The 19,874-nt window shown below is 36.6% G+C and overlaps 2 protein-coding genes across 10 annotated transcripts in view; one reads left to right on the top strand and one right to left on the bottom strand.

Annotated features, from left to right (window-relative positions):
- SLC35A1 (solute carrier family 35 member A1) overlaps nucleotides 1-10,066 on the top strand; it is a 33,228-nt gene extending 23,162 nt beyond the window's left edge. For both annotated transcript variants that reach the window (XM_015069527.3, XM_015069528.3), the window contains exons 3-8: nucleotides 401-560; nucleotides 749-901; nucleotides 4,378-4,444; nucleotides 6,305-6,481; nucleotides 6,928-7,062; nucleotides 9,144-10,066. In XM_015069527.3, coding sequence (XP_014925013.1) covers nucleotides 401-560; nucleotides 749-901; nucleotides 4,378-4,444; nucleotides 6,305-6,481; nucleotides 6,928-7,062; nucleotides 9,144-9,271 — 820 coding nt within the window. In that variant the 3' untranslated portion in view covers nucleotides 9,272-10,066. The remainder of the gene's footprint in view (nucleotides 1-400; nucleotides 561-748; nucleotides 902-4,377; nucleotides 4,445-6,304; nucleotides 6,482-6,927; nucleotides 7,063-9,143) is intronic.
- The window catches only part of RARS2 (arginyl-tRNA synthetase 2, mitochondrial), an 81,223-nt gene that overhangs the window by 2,106 nt on the left and 59,243 nt on the right, over nucleotides 1-19,874 (bottom strand). For 3 of the 8 annotated variants that reach the window (XM_053222481.1, XM_027057288.2, XM_027057286.2), the window contains 9 exons: nucleotides 18,708-18,768; nucleotides 17,109-17,185; nucleotides 16,511-16,635; nucleotides 15,861-15,928; nucleotides 15,666-15,775; nucleotides 15,193-15,288; nucleotides 14,110-14,184; nucleotides 12,477-12,540; nucleotides 11,941-12,012 (listed from right to left, as the gene is read on the bottom strand). In XM_053222481.1, the coding sequence (XP_053078456.1) occupies nucleotides 11,941-12,012; nucleotides 12,477-12,540; nucleotides 14,110-14,184; nucleotides 15,193-15,288; nucleotides 15,666-15,775; nucleotides 15,861-15,928; nucleotides 16,511-16,635; nucleotides 17,109-17,185; nucleotides 18,708-18,768 (748 nt within the window). The other 5 variants (XM_053222479.1, XM_053222478.1, XM_027057287.2 and 2 more) reach the window with 5 other exon arrangements.

Raw genomic sequence — 19,874 nt, 5'->3', positions numbered from 1 at the left:
AATTCCGTTTTCCTGTTATGCCATTATTTATAAATATACTTAAAAATTGCTGGAGCTTTGACCAGAGGTTGATGATGGTAAACCTAATTGTCTTATTTTCCCAAATAGAACTTGTAATTTTTTCTTATATGCAGTTATGTTTCTTTTAATCTAAAATTAGTTGACAATTATAAAAACAAGTTTGCTAAGTTACATCAGTGTACCTAACACAATACGGCTATTCTGTGTGAAGGATTCTTATCAAAAGGATGCTCTTGGGGTGTCTGGGTGGCTCAGTTGATAGAGCATGCAACTCTTGATCTTGGGGTTGTGAGTTGGGTGTAGAGACTACTTAAAATCTTAAAAAAAAAAGCTCTTTAATTTTCTTTCTCACCCCTTTCTCACCCTTTTGTTTTCAAAGAGAAACTGGTAGTCTGGGTAGATTCAAGGCATCTTTACGAGAAAATGTCTTGGGGAGCCCCAAGGAACTGATGAAGTTAAGTGTGCCATCATTAGTGTATGCTGTTCAGAACAATATGGCTTTCCTAGCTCTTAGCAATCTGGATGCAGCAGTATACCAGGTAAGTGAAGGTAGATGACAATGAAAAGTGAAAAGTAAAATCTCAAGTTAAAAAACAAAAAGTTTTTATGGTGAAAAGACTTATTAGCCCTTTATCACATTGTTTTTTTCTCCATAATTCTATTAATATCAAATATTTATGTCAGACAATAATGTTATGAGTTCATTAATTTATTGTTTTGTTTGTAGGTGACCTATCAGTTGAAGATTCCCTGCACTGCTTTATGTACTGTTTTAATGTTAAACAGGACACTCAGCAAATTACAGTGGATTTCAGTTTTTATGCTATGTGGTGGAGTCATACTTGTACAGTGGAAACCAGCTCAAGCTACAAAAGTTGTGGTAAGAAACAAAACGCTCACCAGAACTAAAAGAGAACACTTCCTTAATCTTATAACACTTTAGACCATCACATTGATGAATGTAGTACATTTCTTTGAAAATAATCTTTGCCCTACAGATAGGCTTTTTTTACTCCCTTATCATAATGTTATTATTAATAATAATATAACTTAATTGTCCCCCTTCCTCTATTTTTGTGGAGGAGTATATGCATAAAATATGTTAGACATGGAAGGTACCTTAATGTAATCAATCCCCTTCATTTTATGGATGACAAAATTGAAGTCTTTTTTTAGACAAATCCCAGAACATTAAAAAAAAAGTTTATTCATCTATTGTGAGAGAGAGAGAGAGCTCATGTGTGCGTGAGTCGGGGAAGGGCAGAGAGAATCCCAAGCAGGCCCCACGCTCAGCGTGGAGCCCGATATGGGGCTCGATCCCATGATCACAATCTGAGCCAAAATTAAGTCAGTTGTTTAACTGACTGAGCCATTCAGACTCCACAAAATTGAAGTCTCAAGAAGTGACTTGTTTAAAGTTACAGTTAATAGCTAACCTGTTACTAAAATTGTGCTAATTTCATACGGTTTGTATGTTCAGAACTTACAGGCCTCTTTTAGGCATTTTTCTCAAGAACAGCAACACCAAGGGAAGTTTTCTTCATCTAATTTTCATCCTTTCTCTGAACTCAGAAAGTTTTTCTTGTAATCTTTTTGCACACATTCCCACTGTCAGTGATAGGGATTACAGGGGGAGTAGTGTTTTTACTGATATAACTAAAACAGGGCCAAAAGTGCCTTTCTAATTTTCAGTTTAAGACTTAAATGGTACCTACCTGATTTTCAAAAATATGTTGTATACTTTATAGGTTATTTTCCCAAAGAGAATTAGGAAGTGGGACTCTAGTGAATGACCTTCAGGAGTTTTCCTTTACAATCGAATACTTTCTTCACCTTTTAGCAAATAAGACTATGGTTCTCCTAGAGGTATGAAGCAGCTGGAGATGTATAGAGGGTGTGTGCAAGTAGGAAGTCAGTTATTTTTTACGTAGTTTCTAGCCTAAAACTACATGGAGGATCCCCCCCCCCCAACCCCTGGAAAATGAGGTTACAATGAATGTTTATGGTTTTACATGATATTTAAACATGTTTATATTCTGGTGGCATTTCAAAACACTGATCAAATATACACTGCACATTTAATTTAGTTGTAGACCTTGCAGAGAAAGAAATTTATTGGGAAATAAGGCAAACAAAAGTTAAATATGAACTTTAACACTTCACACCATTAGGAAAGATGTTAGGTCCACCGCACATAGGTAATGTATGTGAAAAGCTTAGTAAGCTAAAGCAGATTATTGGGCAGTTTTCCTACTTTTGGACCATTACAAAAAGTTCTTTCATATTTTAAGCAAAGTGCAGCTTCTTGTAACTGCCTCTGTTTTTTGTTCTTGTCAGAATAACTCAATTCCCTACCAACTCTATAGGATAATCCTTTGGATATTTGAGGAGTGTCACATCACCACCCTCCAGGTCTTTTTTTTCCTCCCCATTGAGACAACCTTGTTGTTTCTTTCTGTATTTTCTAGAGATTTCTTGATTCCCTTCCTCTTGCCCCAATACTTCCTTGTATTTCTCTTCTAGATGCATTCATTATTGTTCCTCAGTAGTCTTAAAACCTCACACTGTCTCTAGCCTTTGACTGAGCAGATGAAGTGTAACTTGTGAATTACCTCTTTTGTTCTGAATACTAGAGATTTGTTAAATTAGCCTATAAGTTTCTGGGGGGAGGTGGAGGGAAGATAGCCATTCAATAACTGATTATACACAGAGTTTCACACAACATAGTTTATTTCAAATGTGTCATGTGCAGTGGGCTGCTTCTTCTAACCAAAATGCAGGATGTATTTATTTTAGTATCTTGTTAGCTTTGGTTCATCATTCAGGCATTTGAGGTCCTTCCAGATCTTATTATCCATTATTAGGCTTTTGAGTGTTAGTGTTCTGCAGATTCGACAAATATGTCTTTGGGTCTTCCCTGAAAATTTAGACAGGAGAGGACCAGAGTTCTGTGGCTGTGCTTTTAGATCTCTCTTTAGCTGTACTTTTCCCCCTTTTGCTCAATAATCCTTCTCTTCTCTCATAGTTTTTATAGGTCTGCCAGGAATTTGAGAGTGCCTTAGCTAGGTAGTTCTGGCTTGAGGTCTCTTGAAAGTTGCAATCAAGATATTGGCTATGGCAGCAGTCAACTGAAGGCCTGACTGGGCCTAGGGGATGTTTCTAAAGTGGCTCATTCATATGCCTAGCAAACTGGTATTGGTTGTTGGTGTAGCTTGATTTTATTCCATTAGCACTTTGCTGTATGAGAATTCACTCAGCTATGGATAGAATTGTACTACTATTCTCAATACATTTCTGTCTTGTTCACAAAAATATTATGTAGATTTGTCTTTTTTTTTTTTTTTCCAAAATATACTGTCTCTATAGAATTCCCCTCATCATACTAACTAGGAATCCCTTCATATGGAAATTTGGTATGTCTCATTCTTAGGGAAGCCATATTATTTTCTAGTGATGACCATTAAACTTTTTATGTCATCTGTTCACGCGTTTTGCTAGTAAGTCATTAATAACAATAACAGTTGCAATCACTTAGACCAAGCTTTCTCTCTCAGACATTTAACATAAAGCAATACTCACCTATATCAGGCTGTTTATTTTGAATAAGGTATGTGCTTGTCATAGTATAGTCATGTATCTCTACTCTTTAGTTTCAGTGTTACTACTGAGATAGTATTTATCTGAGGAAAGGCTGATGAAAGTTCCTTAAGGGTTAGTTTAGGGAAGAAAGAGAAAATAAAGTTGGAATAGGTTAGGGCACATATACATACATCTTTTAGCACAGAATTATGATTATATACATCTGTCAATCTCTCTCATCCATGAACTGTTTAAGAACCACAGCTGTGTATCATCTTTTATTTTTATTCATTTAGTACATAAGACAATATATCTGGTACATAGAAGGATACTATTAATATTTGATAGAAATTTAGTAAAGTAGGAAATCTTAAAGTCGTTACTTCATTTTGCAGGTGATAGGAAATACAAGAGTTAAACTGTTACCATTTCTGTGATTGAGGCTATTAGGGCTTGAGTTAAGGTGGTGGCAGAAGTTAAAATTAAGAGGCAGGCTGACAATGCAAAATTCTGTGCTAGGATGACTGCCTGCCTGTTATTAGGAATAGGCACACATGTTCGGTAAGCATGGCTGCAATTTGAGGGACAGCTTTTTAATTTAAGTGCTTTGGTTAATCTCTGGGATGGCCTTTGTTTGTTTCTATCTTAGTCTGTAGACTAGCTGTGTCTGATGTGGCACATACTTTCAATAGAACCATAACAAATTTTTGTAGTCATTTGATTTCTTGGATGAATTCTATTTATGAGTCACTAATAACTTTTGAAACATTATTGCAGGTGGAACAGAACCCATTGTTAGGGTTTGGCGCTATAGCTATTGCTGTATTGTGCTCAGGATTTGCAGGTAAATCATAAATGCATTGCTTTATTCTGTTAAATTTTCTAAAAAAACATTAATAGGGATCTAGTTTATATTATTTTATTGTAACCATTTTATTCCCAATAAGGCTTATCTTCCTACTTATAGTTTTGTGTCAGCTGTTTTTTCAGCAAATGTGTGGTAGTGTTTAATTCGGTTCAGACCTAAGACATTACTCATACTTGCAGTAATCTAAGAACATATTTAGGTCATGTTGACCATCTTCAGTCCAGATAAGAACCCAAAAGTGAACAAAGACTTCTAACAATGGACAAGTTGGCAGTTAGAAAGCTCCAGTACCTCTTTCCATTTCCTGCAAGTGGCACTATCTTCAGGCAATATCCTCTTGCTGTGGGATATGAAGTTGCCAGCTCAGTATCTGTTTTTTCCTGTTACCCTCAAGTTCTTCCTCTAATAGATTAGGAATTATGGAGTAGGGAGAAAAGGGGGTGGGGTGGAGAGTACCTCACCAAAAAGTTAATACATAAAAGTAACAGCCAAAAAGGGAGGGATGAGAACCGAAATCATTATCATAAAATAAGCATGGAAGTCTAGAGTCATATGTGTAGGAACAATCCTCCACTTAATCAAGAAGAGACAAGGTGTGAATGTTAAGTGCAACATATGTTTTAGAAATAGTTCCAATAGAGAAGAACCTGAATTTTTTTTTTAGTAAAGAGTATATTAGTCATAGCTATGTTTTTATTATTTATCTTTATTTGTGCTATTTCAAGAGTTAGGATTCTTTTTATTTTTGACTAGGAAAGTAGGCTGGATGTGGAAGTGAAATATTGCTTGTGAAAAAGATCTTTGATAAAGGGGAAGATCTAAATTGAGACATATATTTAATGATAGCATCATGCTAAATTTTTATCCTTAGGAACTAGCAAATTAGAAATAAAAATTGAGTTACCCAAGAAATATGCTATTAGACTTTTAAAAATTGGAATAGGAATAACCATTACATGTTTCTTTCCATTCTCTGGCTCTAGCACACATTCACCAAAAACAGCCTTTTTTTCCATTATAATTTTTAGTTGATTAGTATTTGAGTGGCAGTTTCTAAGTCTGTAATTAATGTGTTTATAATGAAAATCTTTAATATCCTTGAATGTCTCCATGTGTTCACTTTAAGTATAAAACTTAGTGGTATGTGATTTTGCGTGTATATGATGAGGAGTCATTTGCTTTTCTGGAGTATCTGGAAAAACTATGGACCCTCAACCCCAAGAAAATGCACATACATACAAAATGTATTATCTAGTGAGCGAGTTCATGGTTTTTCTGACATTGTTTAAGAACTTGGTTTGTGGAACCCTGCTTTAAAGGAAAATGGCTTCACTCAGCAATTTCTATTTAAATTTTATTTTGGTTGTGTTACTCTGAAAAAAATCCCAAGCGGTTATTATATAGGTTATTTTGTAAAGCTGGGAGTTTTCATTACTAGGCAGGTATTAGAGGGATATGATTAAGATAATTGACTCATATAATTTTCCTGCTGACCAAAAGAAGTCTATTATTGGCATTAACAGAAAGCTTCTGTGATCTTACTGCTACAGTAATGGGAGAAACTGTTCTTAATAATTTATGAGTTTCCTGTTGTATGTGGGTTAGAAAATTCCCTCTTAGTTACTAATTTTATATGCTCTATAAAAATACATGTTGCTAATGTCAAAATGCCATGTGTCACAACCAGCATAATAAATGTGCACTTGATGTAAAATGTGTTTGTTCCCTGAATCATATACTTTTACATTGTCATAGGTCTAGGTTATTGTCTAAATGAAGGGAATTTTAAATTAATTTTTAATATCTTTCATATTTGCATATCTAATTTTTTTCCAGGAGTGTACTTTGAAAAAGTTTTAAAGAGTTCAGACACTTCCCTCTGGGTGAGAAACATTCAAATGTATCTATCAGGGATTGTTGTGACATTAGTTGGCGTCTACTTGTCAGATGGAGCTGAAATTAAAGAAAAAGGATTTTTCTATGGTTACACATATTATGTCTGGTTTGTCATCTGTAAGTATCCAGGAATTAACAAGTTCTGGGTAGATCCTTTAAAAAAAAAAAAAAAGTCTGTTTTAAGCCTTTGATAGCATTTTGAAATTGTTCCTCTGCTACTGTGAACACGTTTGAAAATGTAATTTTGGTTTTATTGACTGACTTTGTGGCTTAACTCTCCCAAAGCAATTTTGCCTTCACGATCAGTAGTATGTAATATGTTAGCAATAAATGTGTACAATTTAGTAGTAGAGCACATAGCCCTCTGGGCATGTGAAAAACAATGTTGTTTTATAGGAACTATTACTCGATTTTAGTACAAACTCTCTCAGATGGCTGCTTCTAAGGAAAATCGTATTTTCCTAGGTAAATTAGTATGGCATCTCTGGGGGTGAAAACTGCTTCACCATCATAGAATGTTTCATTTTTTGAGTGTTAAGATTTTCTTTCTTTCTGTATACAAGTTCTTGCAAGTGTTGGAGGCCTCTACACTTCTGTTGTGGTCAAGTACACAGACAACATCATGAAGGGCTTTTCTGCAGCAGCAGCCATTGTCCTTTCTACCATCGCTTCAGTGATGCTATTTGGGTTGCAGATAAGTATGTCTTAGTTTGTATTTTTAAGTTTTTAAAAGAGCTTCTCACTTCCTTGACTCATTAAATATGGCAGTTGGTCATAAATTCCTTGTTTTGTTATAGTTTATTCTACAAATGCAGAAGTTCATTATCTTATGGGATGTGGGTCAGCAGTACTGAGGTTGTTTCCATGGTCCTAGAGCTTAGCTGAGGGGTACTGGTTCTACTGAAAGTGATAGGGCTACTGAGTTACTACAAAGGGCCTTTCTGTAGTCAGGACCTCCCTGTTTCCCTGGTTTTAGATACAAGACAACCTGAATACTTCTTGGTGAATATAGTATGATTAGGTTTGCAAGGAAATACAAGGACTTTAGGGAATGATTATTTTCAGCAGTGCAGTTACAGTAAACAAGGCTTTTTATGAGGGGGAAAGAACAGAAAATTCTTTCGTGTTCCCCTTAGTTTGTACCTTCCTAACTTTTGGACGTAGGTATAAAGGTATTTTTGTTTCTTATAATATGTAATTAATACAAAATTCATTATGATAGCTGGCATTCTGGCACCATCACTGTACTAGTCCTTCTAATATAGACTTCCCTAGCCTACACCCAGCATTAAGTTGGATCCTGAATTATTTAACATTTCAGGGTGCTGTAATAATCATTTTCCTTACTGATCAATTATACCACAATCTGTGAAATATTGGCAATAAGTGAAAGAAACAGACTTGGCCTGTATTTATGTTTGATTTTAAAATTGACTATTATAAATGCAAATAGAGGAACATCAAGCTTGTAGAAATCTTTAAAAAAATTTATTAGTTGTGCAACTTTGGGGAAGTTACTTAACCTGTGTCTCAGTTTCTTCATCTGTAAAGTGGGACGGATAGTCTCCTAGGGTTGTTTTAGGTAAAGTGATTAGAATAGTGTCTGGCACCCAGTAAGTATTCTGTAGAAGGCCAACCACTTACCATTTCAGTATCACTACTTATAGGCCCTCCTTTAGATACATTTCTTACCTGATTTTGGTAAACTTTTAATTGTACTTCTGATCCTTATGCTCAACAAATCCTTATGCCTTTTCTCCTAAGGAATACTTGGGGGCAGTAAAAAAAAAAAAAAAAAATGCTTTTCAATTAGAACATCTTACCAATCTTCCAGTTTTCTATTTAGATTTAACTTACCTCCCCTTTTTTTTTTTGACGGGAAAGCTAGTCTTCTCTTGTTAGGAGTGAACTAATAAAATCATAGCTTGATGTCATTTCTCTGCAAGTCATTTTTAAAACTAATAAGATTGTGCTGTTGTACTCCATACAGAATTTGGTTCAGTTTGGAACAATATACAGTTTTGACATAGATTTTGACATAAACATTTATGTATGAAATGCTTACTTGTCAAGTTTGGGCAAGTTGTAATTTATGTCCTGATTTTCGGGATTAAGACCAAAACAAAGAAAAAAGACAAGGCTAGCAGAAAATGAAATTGTACTATCATCATTTCATCTCCTTTTCAGAAATCTTCAATCATTTTGAGTCATTGGTTACTTAACTCGAAATTTTGTGCTCAACTACCTTTTAACTCTAAATTTTTACAGGTTTCTAGTACCATGGAAAAGCCACATTCCACTGCTCTTTTTTAAATTACAGCATATGGTGCGGGGTGGTGGTGCCTGGGTGGCTCAGTTGGTTGAGTGTCGAGTCTTGATTTGGACTCCGGTCATGATCCCAGGGTTATGGGATTGAGCCCCATGTTGGGCTCAGCATGGAACCTCCTTAAGCTTCTCTTAAAAAAAAAAAAATAATAATAATAATACTTTAAAAATTTAGCATATAGGGAAGTTAGTATGTTCTTTGTCCGTGGTCTGGGACAGGCATACTCGTATTCTCACAAAGCATACAGTCTCTTTGTACCTTTTTTGGGGGTGGACAGCCAGAATTGATTCTCTCTGTAAACCTTACCATCTATAAAAATAGAACACTGATAGATGTATTTTCCGTATGATCTAATGGTATAAACCTATAATTGAAAGATTTCAAAATTTAAAATGGATTATTGTTATATGGTTTTAAGGACACAGATACAGATTAATTTTTTTTTCTTTTCAGCACCCACCTTTGCTCTGGGTACTCTTCTTGTATGTGTTTCTATATATCTCTATGGATTACCCAGACAAGACACTACATCCATCCAACAGGGAGAAACAACTTCAAAAGAGAGAGTTAGTGGTGTGTGATTTCAGCCTCAAAAGACTCTTACCAAGACAAAAACTGTTTGCATTAAACTAGAGCCTTAAGTCAATCTGAGAAGGTAGCTTAAACAAAAACATGTTAACTGTGTCATAAGAATTAAGAAGAAAGCTATCTGAATGAACTGCTACAAAGATTTAATGTGACCTGTTTTGGGTCAACCTGTTTTGTTTCAGAATGAAAGACTTTTATTGTATATATAATGTATATAAAAAAGTATGGAGAGGGTATGCTATTACAAAAAAATCATGTGAGGATACAATATTCAAGTAACAAGGTTTGGGACAAGGTTAAGGGTTAAAGTGCCAAAGCCATTTCTGTACGAACTGTTTTCTTGTTCAGGAACCAGGGGAGAAGGATGACCCCTCCTTGTTCTCCAATTCATGTACAGTATTTCATCCCAGCAGCAGTAAGACCCAGCTAGCTCTTTTCTTACAAAAGAGAGGCATAACCAAGCCAGGCTAGTTCAGAAACAAACTGAATGTTTAACTTCTCAAACTGAATCTATTTCATAATGCAGGCAATGACTTCTGGGTGGTGACAGAGTACTCCTGTTAAGTGCTGTATTTGTGCCATTCATTGTCTGGATTCGTATTTCTTTGCTGTTAGATGATCTACTTTTCTTCAAAAAATATTTCTAATGTCACTTTTGTACTTTTTTTTATAAAGTATGTTTAAAACTATTGGGCTGTCAATAATTTGTGAAATTTTAGTGTTTTTAAAAATTTTTCTATAATGTTAATGGGGAAATTCAGCAATAAACTTAATTTATTTATATGCAATCTGTGATCACTTTTTGTATCATGATTATGACCATTAAAATAATGCAAAATGTAAAAAAAAAACACCAAAAACATTAAATTTTTCATTTTTTCTATGTTGGAACTGTATCAGTTAGGGTTCTCTGATGACATATAAACCAACTCTTGGCAAACCTGAAGCAAAAAAAAAAGTTTATACTTTATAAGAAAGACTACAATCAGAACTAGGGCTCTAAGCTATAGGAGATCATAAACAGTCTTCAGGGAGCTGCTTTTGGAAAGACTGGCCTCTAACCATCACTGTCCCTGTGTCATTTCACTCAAAGTTCAAATACTGAGGTGGCTACCACAGATCTGGGAAGGGGGAACGTTTCTCCAAACAAGTGGAGAAGGACATAGGACATGAAAAACATGTTCCAGTTACACATTTTTATTCCATGGCTAGTTTGTGCTAAGGAAATATTAATGATTCTTTAAGTAAAAATTAGTAATTGGGGGACCTGGGTGGCTCAGTCGGTTGAGCATCCGACTTCGGCTCAGGTTATGATCTCATTGTTCAGGACTTTGAACCCTACATCAGGCTCACTGCTGTTAGCCTGTCAGCGCAGAGCCCACTTCAGATCCTCTGCCCCCCTCTTTCTGCCCCTCCCCCACTTGTGCTTTCTCAAAAATACAGGTTAAAAAAAATAGTAATGTGAAAGCTACCTTTATTTAAAATTGAGACTGCATGGATAAGTCTTTTCTAGGACTAAGAAAGTGTACCATACTTGCCAATATAAAACTGTGTTCATTCAATTAGAGAAGTTTTGGTTCATGCTAAATTGCTTCTCTATTGTAAAAGTAGATGACTGTCATTCGCATTCAGGAGATTTTTAGTAGCAACATTTAGGATAAATTATAGTAGACCTGAATGGAAATACTGGCAGATGAGGATAGCTGTACTAATCAAACAGAGCACATCCCACGTTACCTAAACAAATCATGCAAAATATCCTTGGTTGATATGCAGGTACATGAAAGAAATGGTGTAAGAAACTCCATTTTAGGGGCACTTGGGTGGCTCAGTCGGTTAATTAAGCATCCGACTTCAGCTCAGGTCATGATCTCACGGTCCGTGGGTTTGAGCCCCAGGTCTGGCTCTGTGCTGGCAGTTCAGAGCCTGGAGCCTGCTTAGGATTCTGTCTCCCTCTCTCTCTGCCCCTCTCCCACTCACACTTCGTCTCTCTCTCTCTCTCAAAAATAAACATTAAAAAAAAAAAAGTTGAAGAAACTCCATTTCAAATTATGGTTTAACTAATGGACTAATTTTTACAAAAAGATCCTGGTACCATACCTGTAAGTAATTCCTTGTTATTTAAATCTGTTCAGTTCCCAAGTTCACATAATAAGAGTTACCTACCCGTACAGATTAACGAAAGATAAGCACAAGATCTGTTCTCTGGGAGTGGTTCTCATCTGTATTAGCAAAAAAGCTTAATTTTGGTGTCCCTAAGTTGATTCAGAACTAGCCATTATTAGAAGACAGTTGAAATGTTTTCATCAGTTTTATCTGATGTGAACATTAGGTAATCTCAGTTATGAGAACAGTTTCTGGAAGAATGACACTGTAAAAAACCTCAAGCTGGAGTTTAATCCTTTATCCCCATTAGACCGCAGTGAATTTTAGAAGATTTGAGTTAGTTTTACAAAACTCTGTTTAGTACTTATGGACCATGAGGGAACTCAGATGATTTTTTAAGATAAGGATTTAATAAGTTGATGAATCACTTAGGCTTAATAAAATATAGATTCTGATACAGAATAGTTTAAATTCTAAACAAAGCATATAAGAATAGAGAACTAGAATTCAATAATTAAAAAGCTGCTATTTTAATTAGAAATTACATCCTACATACAGGTGTTATTCCAAGAAGTTTCATTCCATTGGCTAGCACAGAACGCACAGCTCTGAAAAGATGAAGTCTGGCCTATAAAATAAAACAAAGGATGATTAATGTTCAACAACAGGCTAACAATACATGAGTAAAGAAGAGTATCTTTAAGAGTAATTTTAATTTTCTTCTAATTTAAAGTAGGAACAGTATCTCAGGGTGCCCTAAGATTTGCTGTCAGTAAGGAAAAACAAATTTAGCATCCTGTAATTTATAGTATGACTGGTACCCCAAGAGTTGGGGAGTGGGAGTGACACTATCGTTATACAGCCCAGCTTCAGATATGGGGAACTCCTCACTCTTAGGAAAATGTGTTTCAAAGTCCAGTGTGTTGGAAAATCTGAAAACACTGATTGTTATAGCCCAATTCTAAGTACCACCTGAGTCTATAAGTATACTACTGCAGTTAAACGAGATGCTATTTTAGAAACATTTACAAGAAAGACTCAGTAATAGTAACCTGAGGATGCTAAAGATAACACAGAAAACACTTAACGTACCCCAGCCACTTCAGGAGGACTGTCTTTTATATGCAGTGTCTTGTGTGCCATACCTGCAAGATGACTGAAACGGGAAGAGAGAAATGAAGACCAGAAGTCATTTCCTGTTGTAACATGCAAGCTTGGTATTTTATTGCCTCAACTTAAAGAAATCAAAGCCTAGCTCCATTAAAAGATGTATCCAACATTGGAAAGCTGAGACTTGAATCACTGCATTTCTGTAATAAGAAAAGTAAAACACATTAAACTAAAGCTTTAGATTTTGGTCCTAATACCTTAAGTTCTTAAGGTGGTGATTTCAGTGTTTTATAAAGATAGGGGATTCCTTTCTAATAGTTTTTTCTCATTTAGGCATCTTTAGGATGAAAGGTATAATGTGGCCTGGACTTCCCCCTCTGCATGGTGAGGAGGTGGGGTAGAGACTAGCTATCAAATACAAACACCGCACAAACATGGGCCACTCTTTAAAGCATCTTTTCTGTTCAGGTATAGCAGCAAATACAACAATGTGCCAGAGAAATGATGCTTATGACATTGTTTCAATGATGAACTGACTTAAAAAAAAATACATATTTATTTATTTTGGGGAGAGTGCAAGCAGGGGAGGGGCAGAGAGAGGGTGACAGAGGATCCAAAGTGGGCTCTATGCTGACAGCCTAACAGCAGAGAGCCCAATGTGGGTCTCGAACTCATGAACTGAACCACGAGACCAAGACCTGAGCTGAAGGTGGACGATCAATTGACTGAGCCACCCGGGTGCCCCTTAACTGACATTTAATAAGACTTTCTGGCTTCTTTATTTCTCTATGACTATGTAGAATTTAAAGGGGAAAAAATTTTTATTTAAATCTGGGGAAGGCAGGTAGATAGGATAATCAAGAAAACCCCAATAAATCTGATTTCAGTAAATCTTGAGTAAAAGCAAGTATTTCCTTTCTTAAATAGATTTATAGAAAGATAACAGCTGTTGCTCTAGAAGATACTCAACTTCTATTCAGAATTCTGAAACAGCTACTATGAAATTTCTATTCAAGTGTTACTGATCTGCCTTCCAGTTCATTCTCTATTCTCTGGCTGGCTAATTTTTCTATGCTTAAAATCTTTTTATGGACTCCACTGCCCTGAAAATAAGCTGAAATGCCCTAATACATGCAAAAAAGGTGTGTACACACTCATTTCTCACCCCTCGCAGGACTATGCTTGTAGTTCCTTCAGTATCATCTTCTTGTTCAACTCTGGGCTTTTTCTTCCTTTTCTGCGACTTTGTTTCTCCTGATTAATATCAACTCCTCGCCTCCAAAAAGCCCTCTCTGATCCATCAAGGCTGGGCTGAGTGCCCTAACATGGTCTCTTATGTTCGCTCTATCTTAACACACACGTACTGTTATGTAACCACCCGTGACAAAGCTGTTAGTTCCTGTTAAAAAGACTCAATGACTGTACCTTATATCACTGCATGAATAAATGAATATTAATTGCTGATTTGCAAAAATGAAGCAAGAATTCCTATAACTTAAAGTACCTCATTTTTTAGGCCGGGGGTTTGTTTATAGGAAGACTTTAGAAGAAAGGTCCTTTTTCAGATCAGGTCTCAGAGGTCTTTAATACCTGAAAACAGCAAGGTTATAGGTACCTTAGAGTTAGAAGGTAACTGACAATGTGCCTGGGTTGAAGGTCCTGAGATGATCTATAAAGCACTTCATCGAACCTAAAAGAAACATGACAGCAGCAGTTGGCAGAGGAAGACTGTGCACGTATTACACTAAGCTGTTAAGATCTTGGATGTAAGGCTGACTTGAAATCATTAAGAGTAGAAGGTATATATGAAAAAGGACCTTGGGTGCATTTGAAGGTAAAGGCGCAGTTTTCTTTCTTACAAATTCCTTGATGGCAGGTACTTTCTAAATCATCTTGATATCCCTTAGGCCTAGCCCAGAACAAGGACTCAAATCATGGCTGTTAAACTGAATGTAAAAAGCCTCCAGCCATGTTTAGGAACATAATCTAGGAACTAACAAACAGAGTCTACCCTCAATGCCAAGGAAACAAGGTTGGCTTATTTTTCCTACCAGATTAGCCAAATGTGAGAAAACTGACTCCTGATCCCAGGAAAGAGTCATTGACCACTGTGTGGCAATTAGAGAAAACTGCCTTGTTAACTACCCACATCCCTTTCCAGAGACTAGTATCTCCTGACAAGTCTGGCTTTACCAACAAAGCTTGAAAGAGCTCAAAGGTATGGTCTCTTGCCCAGTGTAGGGGCATCAATTAGATATTCATCTGAGACTGTGAATTAAAACCATGTAGCAAATGAAGGATTATGGTCTCATGGAAGCTGTACAAAGGCAGAGATTCCCCGTCACTTATTGAAGAGGGTGAGGAGAAGATGAGCCTTTCCAAAACTAAAAATTTATGCTTTACTAGGCTTTCTATTCTCATACCATGACCCAGAAGATGTTAGGCAGGCATCTGTGCTGATTCAGCAGTGATAATATTTTTAAGTCCCAAGGATTGACCTTGACTATGTCCTCTGTCTGCCCTCAAAGGGCAGATAAATTGCTTTTTGGTCATACCTCCAGGAAAAGCGCTTGCTGTCTGGTGGCAGGGGCACGGGGTAAGAGCTAGTTACTGGCTTATTCACTCCAGTGGTCAGCAAACCCCCAACAGTCATTTCACTAGGCAGATGAAGACTAGATAAATACTAGAAAACCCATACCTGAGAAGATGCTGAAGAATGGAAACAGACTGTGGTTCTTGTAAACAAGCAGTGTTGAAATCATTTAGATAACCACATCCAAAAGTCTCTTCCAAACTGTTATCAAAAGTTTAAAAACAACGGATTAAACAAGTCATCCAAAGACACCTAATTGAAGTTTATCATGATGCTTTAATCTTTCCTAAATCTGTTACTTCCCTCGGAAAAAGGGAGTATATTCTTTGGCAGGGTTATTCTGAGTACAGAATAAGGTAACATACAAAAGCACTTCTTTATAGGTGCTCAATAAATATTTTAACCCCCCCCCCTAAAAAAAAAACCAAACCTAACAGGTGGTCCACTGTACTTCTAACTAGTTTTGAACAGATGTCTGAGAAGCCCAGCAAATATGACTTTGATCTTAGGAGCACATCAACCAAGCCTCACCCTAGGAAGGACAGAGCGGCTCATGCATCCCTGCAGACTCCCCTCACCTGTGGAGGCGAGCATGCGTGTACTGCAGGAAGACGCCTGTGTCCCCACGACTCTGGAAAATACGATCCCAGCTGAACTGATAGTCAGACAAGAGCACACCTTTGAAGTCCTAAAATGACAAGAGTAAACCTTTAGTGCTGGGATTTGTTCTGGTACCAAACAAAAGGGTCTCACAGGATGCAGTCTTATCAGACCTGAATAATGAGCGCTGCAAGCCCGACCCTCTCTGCAGTCTCCTGTGGGTTCTCCACTTCTTTGGTAGCTGAAACAGACAAAGGCAGCTATCTTTAACCTACATGAAACCATTCAGAATCAGGGATTGAAGGAGATAAAATCTGCCAAAAACATACGCTGCCAGCAAGAACAAACAGGTTCAGAGTGGGCAGTTTACTTCCCTAATTTGGGCTAATTCACCTTGGATAAAGATGTTGCCCTGCCTACATTAAAGGGAAAGAAACATGAATTCGTTTTTCTCATGAATATCCCTTGTGAGACATTAGATAAAGCTGGTACTTACTTTTCCAAGGCTAAACAAAGCCACCAGGACTTGTGACCTGTTTCCTATTACATACATAGGAATTTCACATAAGCACTCCAACAGTGGAATGACAATGCTGAAGCTGTCCATGAAAGAGGTCTAGTGTTGTATCAGTGCAGATTACTGAACTGAATGACACCAAGCAGCAAGTCTAAAACCTCTGGCACCTCTAATTAGTGCAAGCTATTTTTGACAAGGTTAATGAAAATTAAGAGAGGGACAGTCATAACAAATCACACTGCACAGAAGTCTGAAGAACATAAAAGTGGCATGTAAGTTGTGACTGTAACAATAAAGTGAATTCACTCTTAATAGAAGCCATGTTCTGTAGCATCCTTGATCGAATCTCATTTAGAACATCTTCCAGAAAAGTAACCTCTCCTCTTCGAGTCTTCATTCCCTGCACCACTCCAAAGGGCACGTGCTGGCACCTGAAATGAAGGAGAAAAGAACTGATGATCAAAGTGTGTAACAATACCCTTTCAGAGAGTAGTCTGAACTTTAACTCTCACAGAGGGGCTTTTCAAAATTAACAAATTAAAATGTGATGTGATTTGTTATATGCCACAAAAGATGTTAAACACACAGCTTCATTGTACAGATAATCACTAGCATGTGATTAAATTACTAGTTGCCTTTGTGAAATAAAAGGAGGGATTACGAATTCTGGACATCAAGCCACTGAGAACAGATGTCTACTAAAGACACATATATTAAATGTTTGTAAGTTAGAAATAAGGACATTAAATTAATGTAAAAAACAAATCTGCTTTGCAAATATGTTGCAACAAAGAAATGAAGTTTGAATAACAATTTTCAACAACCTGGTATATTTTGGGACTTGGCTGACCTAACAAACCTTTAATGATCCTAAGCAGGCAGTTAAGAACTGTGCTGACATTACCTTTCTGCCCAGTCATATCCCATGATCTGCAGCATTTGGAACACTTGCTGAAAATGCTTTTTTTGCCCTTTATCTGTCTTGGGGGAAAAAAAAGTATTTAAAACAACAGTGATAAGTTAACCTACAAAAACAGGTTGGACATAAATCAAAATATTTGAGTTTTGACAGACCAGAGTCCTTGTCAATTGATGTATTTTAAAATAAGCACACAGAGAGAATGCCAGTAGAAGAACGTCTAAGCTGAGTGTTCTACAAGATAATAAGAGCTGCACTCCACAAGTCAGAAGGAAATACGAACTTTAATCTCTTGAATATTCTATTTAAATTCCTTCTCTTTCAGCTATCATAACCTTTATCTCCAAGAAGGACAAAGCTAAGTTCTAATAAGGTATATAATGGCAACTTTTTTTTCTTAGGGGAAAGGGAGGTTGCACATGGAGAGGAAGGAAAGGGAAGAAAAGACCAGAATAACCCTCAGCAATAAGAGGAACAAACTATTGGATGCACACAACAGCTTGGGTGGATCTCAAGGGCATTCATTATTGCTGAGTGAAAAAAGCCAATCTCAAAAGGTTACCTACTGTGATTCCACTTATATAACCTTTTCAAAGTGACAAAACTGTAGTGATAGAGAACAGAGCAATGATTGCCAAGGGTTAGGGTTAGGGGGAAGGGGGGGTTATTAAGTGGTTCCCAAGATGGAGTTTGCTTCATGATGGAACAGTTCTTTATTCTGAATGTTGTGATGGTTATGTGATCTCTCCCCTCCCCCCAATATATTTAGGCCCACACGCAAGTACATGTTTTAACTAAGGTCTTTACCATGTCAGTGTCCTGGTATAGATAAAATACCATGGTTATATTAAGATATTTTCTTTGTGGAAGGCTGGGTGAAGGGTCCATGGAAATTGTACTATTTTAAAACTTGTCTTAAATTATTAAAATAGTTATTTTTATTTTATTTACTTAAAAAAAAATTTTTTTTTTGGTAACGTTTTAATTATTTTTGAGAGAGAGAGAGACAGAGCATGAACAGGGGAGGGGCAGGGAGAGAGGGAGACACAGAATCCGAAACAGGCTCCAGGCTCTGAGCTGTCAGCACAGAGCCCGACGCGGGGTATGAACTCACGCACCGTGAGATCATGACCTGAGCCGAAGTCAGACGCTTAACCAACCAAGCCACCCAGGCACCCCTAAAATAGTTATTTTTTAAAAAGTACATTATGGTAACCTGCACATACTCATTTCACATAACTATTTTCCTGAATTGGGTATTTTTTTTTTTTTTTTACGATGATCTCGCAGTTCGTGAGTTGGAGCCCCACGTCGGGCTCTGTGCTGACAGCTCAGAGCCTGGAGCCTGCTTCAGATTCTGTGTCCCCCTCTCTCTCTGCCCCACCCCTGCTTGTGCTCTGTCTCTGTCTCTTAAAAGTGAATAAACATAAAAAAATTTTTTTTAAATAAACCTAACATTGAATTTCTTCTATATTTTGACAAGATTATTTTTCCATAGTTTTTCAACATGGCAATTAACTTCTTTCTTTGCAGTTTTCATGAGGTAAAGATCATAATCTTTTGTTCTTTATTGTGATTACTTACCACATAAATCATTGTATCAAAATTATACTTCTCCATTCGATCTATAGCAGCTGCAAGATCTCTGAAAAATATGGCCATAAATTAAGAGTTACTAGGCAGATCTGGGTAAAAATTTGCTTTACATATTTAATAGTAATGAGGTTTTTCTAATTAAGAACTCCTATTACTCCACAGTCTAGGGTATACTGCTTATGATTATATAATCCTAGTACCATACTTTCATATAAAGTAATAATAACAAAAATAGCTTTGGGAAAAGCAACAATAATAAAAGTACAGTGGAAAGATTAAAAAAAACAACGACAAAATAAGTAAATATAAGCTCTGGGAAAAGCAGTAGTACTAAAGCAGCTCCAGGCAAAGTGTCTGTAGGTAAATGTTTTATGATTTGTTCATCAAGCCTGTACTGGGAACAATCACCTGAGTGTCACTTTTCGGCAGTATACCTTCTTAACATATTTAAAACACAGGTGATGTGGTAACTTAACAGATATCTTTTAGCTACTCTCCTATTACAAGGACTTTCAAAAGTTTTGAATCAGTGATAAGCAATACCTTCTAAAACACTGTACAAGACCAGAAAGTCCTTTGACAAAAACTCAACTCTCCTTTCTCTAAGTATAAAAAACTCAGTTTGCATCTAGTATGAAATAATGAAAACCAAACCATTAACAGTGAAATTTCAAGTCAAAATTATGAAAATATTGAAATTGAAAATCAAAGCTATTTTTGGTTAACAATATATGACACTGGGAAGATTTTAAAAGGTCCTAGATCTTTTGAAATGATGGAAAGCATCAAAACATCATTAGTGCCCATCTCCTAATCCTAATAGAACATAGAGCATGCATTCACAATGGAGGCAAAAACTGGCTCCTGAGGGACAACAGAATCTTATTCTTTTTAAGTATAAAGCACATATGTGCACACAACACATACAGATGCACAGGAGATCTGTGGTATCAAACATTTCCTGAGGTGGGCAAGCAGGAAAAACAGGCTAAAAAGGCTCCTGAGAGGGATTATAATGGAAAAACAAAAACAAAAAAACAAAGGTGGTGAAACACGAGTATAGAAGATTATCCCCCAGATGAAGTCACAAATATACACCCCCACTATATTTTTGGTTTGACACAAGGACAAAACAAAGAGAAGCCTTTTGATCCA

Source organism: Acinonyx jubatus, chromosome B2 (assembly GCF_027475565.1).
Source record: "Acinonyx jubatus isolate Ajub_Pintada_27869175 chromosome B2, VMU_Ajub_asm_v1.0, whole genome shotgun sequence".
NCBI classification, from domain to species: domain Eukaryota; kingdom Metazoa; phylum Chordata; class Mammalia; order Carnivora; family Felidae; genus Acinonyx; species Acinonyx jubatus.
The sequence above is the reverse complement of the archived record's forward strand: the minus strand, read 5'-3'. Positions and strand labels throughout refer to the sequence as shown.